At 45.5% G+C, this 5093-nt stretch overlaps 1 protein-coding gene and 1 non-coding gene across 2 annotated transcripts in view; one reads left to right on the plus strand and one right to left on the minus strand.

Moving 5' to 3' along the window:
* LOC106510919 (uncharacterized) overlaps positions 1 to 2343 on the plus strand; it is a 6640-nt gene extending 4297 nt beyond the window's left edge. The window contains exons 5-13 of the mRNA XM_013999654.1: positions 438 to 524; positions 634 to 780; positions 842 to 895; positions 976 to 1014; positions 1175 to 1267; positions 1341 to 1431; positions 1509 to 1623; positions 1692 to 1830; positions 1914 to 2343. Of these exons, the coding sequence (XP_013855108.1) occupies positions 438 to 524; positions 634 to 780; positions 842 to 895; positions 976 to 1014; positions 1175 to 1267; positions 1341 to 1431; positions 1509 to 1623; positions 1692 to 1830; positions 1914 to 2056 (908 nt within the window). The 3' untranslated portion in view covers positions 2057 to 2343. The remainder of the gene's footprint in view (positions 1 to 437; positions 525 to 633; positions 781 to 841; positions 896 to 975; positions 1015 to 1174; positions 1268 to 1340; positions 1432 to 1508; positions 1624 to 1691; positions 1831 to 1913) is intronic.
* Positions 2344 to 3039: 696 nt separating this feature from the next.
* On the minus strand, positions 3040 to 3111 carry trnag-ucc (transfer RNA glycine (anticodon UCC)). The gene has a single exon. It is a non-coding gene; the product is annotated as a tRNA-Gly (tRNA).
* Between the last annotated feature and the right edge of the window lie 1982 nt (positions 3112 to 5093).

Genomic DNA, 5093 nt, shown 5'->3' on the forward strand with positions numbered 1-5093 from the left:
GGTAAAAAAAAACAGTAAATATCTTACCTGCTGTAGATGACCTTTGACCTCAGGTTGTAAAAAAACAGTAAATATCTTACCTGCTGTAGATGACCTTTGACCTCAGGTTGTAAAAAAACAGTAAATATCTTACCTGCTGTAGATGACCTTTGACCTCAGGTTGTAAAAAACAGTGAATATCTTACCTGCTGTAGATGACCTTTGACCTCAGGTTGTAAAAAACAGTGAATATCTTACCTGCTGTAGATGACCTTTGACCTCAGGTGGTAAAAAACAGTAAATATCTTACCTGCTGTAGATGACCTTTGACCACAGGTTGTAAAAAACAGTGAATATCTTACCTGCTGTAGATGACCTTTGACCTCAGGTGGTAAAAAAACAGTGAATATCTTACCTGCTGTAGATGACCTCAGGTTGATCAGTTTTCTCGTTAACAGGAAGTCATACTGGAAACATGACGTTTATCTGCAGAGCCGAGGTTTCGGAGGTGCAGCTGAGGAAGGAGAACCAGATCCGAATCACCGGTTCGGAGACACAAAATCCAGAACATCCAACATAAAATGTTCTTCGTGTATTTTTAACAAAATAAAAGCCCCAGGATTTCAGAATAAATGACTGACTTTTTTTTTTAAGACGACTTCAGGCCCACAGGTCCAGAAGGTTCTGATTGGGCCCTCATCAGTCTGACGGTCTTCCTGGTCCTCCTGGTCCTCCTTGGAGTTTTGATCTGTTGTAAACACCGGAGGTGGATCCTGGACCAGCTGTCAGGTTCACACACAGGTGAGTTCTTCCTCTCAGCTCAGCGGGACCACTCGGTTCTGATCTGACCCGGGTTCTTCAGATGTTGCAGAATTCCAGGGAAGAAGTTCACCTCAGAAAGGTGGTCCACCTGAACGTGAGTGGACCTAAACCCCCTAACCCCTCAGAGGGTCTTTATTACAAACTGACTCCTGCTGACATGTTTTCTTTTTAAAGACCCTCGGCTTCCAGATCGAAGGTCCACTGAGACAACAGGTCAGACATATTTACTGAAAAACATCTGCTTCAACTACTGTACTACTAACTGTAGCTACTGTGCTGCTAACTGTAGCTACTGTGCTGCTAACTTCAGCTACTGTACTGCTAACTGTAGCTACTGTGCTGCTAACTTCAGCTACTGTGCTGCTAATTTCAGCTACAGAATACAGAAACCTGGACCAGCTGAGGACAACTGGACCCTCTGAACTCACGATCCGGGCCAACAAACTGGACCAGCTGAAGCCTCCCTGTGAGTGAGCAGTTTTAGGTTTTAGCTGSAGGTTTGGGTCTTGCTGACCCGGGTTCTCCTGTGATCCCCTCAGTGTCGGGCGTTAAAGCGTCCCACCACCTGGCAGAGGAGGACCTGCAGAGGATGTCCACCTACAGGGACGACATCGTGGACGTGGGACGACAGTAAGTCTCTGGACTCCACAGGTCTGATCAGGATCCAGGGTCTCAGCTCAGACCCGTTTGGACTCTGTCCCCTGCAGGCTCCACTTCCACCCTGCCCTGATCGCTGCCATCATCTCCAAACAGTCCCGGGCCGGAGCCGCCCTGAGGGACACCGGGTTCGGGTTCGACGGGTCCAGCTTCGGGCTCATGCAGGTCTGTGGGGTCTGGTGTGTGTGTGTGTGTTTGGGGGTCTCCAGCTGACCCGGTCCTTCTGGGTGCAGATCAACAAGGCCTACCACGCAGCCAAGGGCCAGCCTTWCAGCAGGGAGCACATCGACGAGGGGACCACCTACCTGATCCACCTCATCAAGTCCACCAGGATCCGCCAGAACACCTGGACCCCCGAGCAGCACCTGAAAGGTACGCACCGCCTCCTTTAGTCCTGCTTCAAGTCCAGGTCCAGAGACGGGTCCTGCCTCCTGTAAGTCAGCCTTCTGTTCCAGGAGCTCTGGTCGGGTACATGATCGGGATAGAAAACCTTCGAGGTGGTCCTGAAGACTTGGACCTGCTGACACCAACCCAGGACTTCGCCAGTGACGTCATCGCCAGAGCCCAGTTCTTCTCCAGGAACGGGTTCMGGGTCTGAAAGGTTCGGAAGAGAACTGCATTCACCAAATAAAAACATTAGACTCCTGGTCTCAGAATTATGAGACAAGATGTTATAATTATGAGATAATGAGATATAATTATAACATCTTATCTCATAATTATAAGATCAGGAGTCGATATTTTTATGAGCTGAAAGCAGTTCTCTTCTGTAGACAGGATCTGGTTGTTGGTCCTCAGGACTGCACCGTCTGTTTTATGTTTTATCTGTTTTATCTGTTTTATGTTTTATCTGTTTTATCTGTTTTATTTTGAAATGTGAAAGGTTTTATTTGAGCAGAGAAACACGACATCATTCAGCTAAAAACAGCTAAAAAAAACAAACATCGTGAATTATTTTAAAATGTCTGAACAAACTTCTGATCGGAACCAAAGAGTGTTTGTTTGTTTTTCTGTTTGTTTGTTTTTCTGTTTGTTTGTTTTTCTTTTTGTTTGTTTTTCTGTTTGTTTGTTTTTCTGTTTGTTTGTTTGTCACATTAAACCATCAAACAATAAGGACAGAGGAAAGTTACAGATATTATTTACTAACATTTATCATTTCTTCTGTTCAGAATGTGAAACATTTTATTTATTGACATCATGTTTACTCCTGTTGTGTTTTGTTGCACTTGTTTGTTTGTTTGTTTGTTTGTTTGAACTGGAAAAAAAAATCATTGGACTTAAATCCTATAAATGTGTAAAGAACAAATAATATGAAGTCTAAATGTATGAAAAGTAAATAATGTTTGGAGTAAATCTTTGAGGTTCTGCACGTTACATTTATTTTTTAACAGGTTCTTCAGATTTCTTTAGATAAATGTTATAAATGAAAATCTGTTTAAAGATATAAAGTTTCATACCTGTGGGTATTTATTCACAGAATTTGAAATAAAACTATTTTTACCCTCTGCAGCGTCTCCACTGATGTCAGTCAGATATAAAACATTTCATTATAAACCTTTCAAATTAAAGTTAAAAAACAGCTGCGTTGGCCGGGAATCGAACCCGGGTCAACTGCTTGGAAGGCAGCTATGCTAACCACTATACCACCAACGCTCACAGAGGGTCCCTCCACAGACATGTTGACGCCCTGCACAAAGTCTGACAGGCAGCACTGCAGATAATCTGTAGCTGTAATCTGTGAGCTGCTGGATTAAAGTCTTTCAGACAGGAGTGTGTCTTTTTGGTTGTTAAAGACCAACACTGATGTTTTATGACCTCAGCTGCAGCTAACAGCTAAAAGGAGGCTTCTGGTTGCAGCTGCTGACGTCACACTGCTACCTGCACTTCTCCTTTCAGCCACCAGATGGAGACACTTCMTGTCTTTAAACAAGCAGTGATGGAGTCTCCTCCTCCAGGCATCAGTCTGTCAGAGCTTTGTGGAGTTCAACAGTTCTGACTCCAAACCTCCTGGTTCAACATGTCCACTGTCCATCAGGTCCAAGAGAAAACAGGTCCCACTGGGTTCTGGGTGTGGTTCAGGACCTGGCCCACATGAGTCGCTCCTGACAGGACCAGGAGTCATGTCAGTCAGCTGACTGGTGAGGAGGASCTCCTGTCCATTCAGCTGCAGGTCTGATCACTGCTCCTGCTGACCTCCTCTCACCTCCTTCATGTTCCTCAGGWGTTCCTGGTGAAGGAATCCATTTAATGGTTTTTAAACATTTCACAGGCTTCAGCTCTTCAGCTGTGACTTTTACTATTTCAGCTAGTTTCACTTTTCAGCCACATTTTTTCATGTGGAAAATGATGAGAGCTGTTTTTAACACCCTAAAATCCTTCAAAAAGTTTATAAATCTTTACAGACTCTTACATCTTTATTCTGTTTATTTTATTTTAACCTACTTCTGATCATTTTAGCTGTTTTACTGCTATTTCAGCTGTAATTCTGCTTCTTTCTGCTATTCTGCAGCTGTTTTAATTTTTTGTTTTCTTTCTGCTTTCAGCTATTTCTGCTTCTTACAGTTCTGCTGTGTTTTAGCTAATATTCAGCTGTTATCAGCTAAAGTTGGCTTTCTAGGCTAACGTCACATTGCTGTTGCTTTTTCGGCTTCTTTCTGCTGAGTTCAGCTAACTTATGTTTCTGATGGGGGGGGTTCTTTCAGCTGTTCAGACTGAACTGGTATCAACTCTTCAGCTGTTTAACACCTGCAGCTTAACTTCAGCTGCTTTCAGCTGAAAGCTATWCAACAAGAAGCATTCATGCTAAAAAATACAATTTGCTAAGTTACAGTTAATCCCAGAACAGATTAATAATCCTGTCACCTCAGAGAGGGTTAATCTGACTCTGTGGGTCAGGTCTCTGTGGGTCAGGACTCTGTGGGTCAGGTCTCTGTGGGTCAGGTCTCTGTGGGTCAGGTCTCTGTGAGTCAGGACTCTGTGGGTCAGGACTCTGTGGGTCAGGACTCTGTGGGTCAGGTCTCTGTGGGTCAGGACTCTGTGGGTCAGGACTCTGTGGGTCAGGACTCTGTGGGTCAGGTCTCTGTGGGTCAGGTCTCTGTGGGTCAGGACTCTGTGGGTCAGGACTCTGTGGGTCAGGACTCTGTGGGTCAGGACCCTGTGGGTCAGGACTCTGTGAGTCAGGTCTCTGTGGGTCAGGTCTCTGTGGGTCAGGACTCTGTGGGTCAGGACTCTGTGGGTCAGGACTCTGTGAGTCAGGACTCTGTGAGTCAGGACTCTGTGGGTCAGGACTCTGTGAGTCAGGACTCTGTAGGTCATGACTCTGTGGGTCAGGACTCTGTGAGTCAGGTCTCTGTGGGTCAGGTCTCTGTGGGTCAGGTCTCTGTGGGTCAGACATCTGTGGATCAGGTCTCTGTGGGTCAGGTCTCTGTGGGTCAGGTCTCTGTGGGTCAGACATCTGTGGATCAGGTCTCTGTGGATCAGGACTCTGTGGGTCAGGACTCTGTGGATCAGGTCTCTGTGAGTCAGGACTCTGTGGAACAGGACTCTGTGAGTCAGGACTCTGTGGATCAGGTCTCTGTGAGTCAGGACTCTGTGGAACAGGACTCTGTGAGTCAGGACTCTGTGGATCAGGTCTC

Source organism: Austrofundulus limnaeus, unplaced genomic scaffold, assembly GCF_001266775.1.
Source record: "Austrofundulus limnaeus strain Quisiro unplaced genomic scaffold, Austrofundulus_limnaeus-1.0 Scaffold2397, whole genome shotgun sequence".
Lineage (NCBI taxonomy): Eukaryota > Metazoa > Chordata > Actinopteri > Cyprinodontiformes > Rivulidae > Austrofundulus > Austrofundulus limnaeus.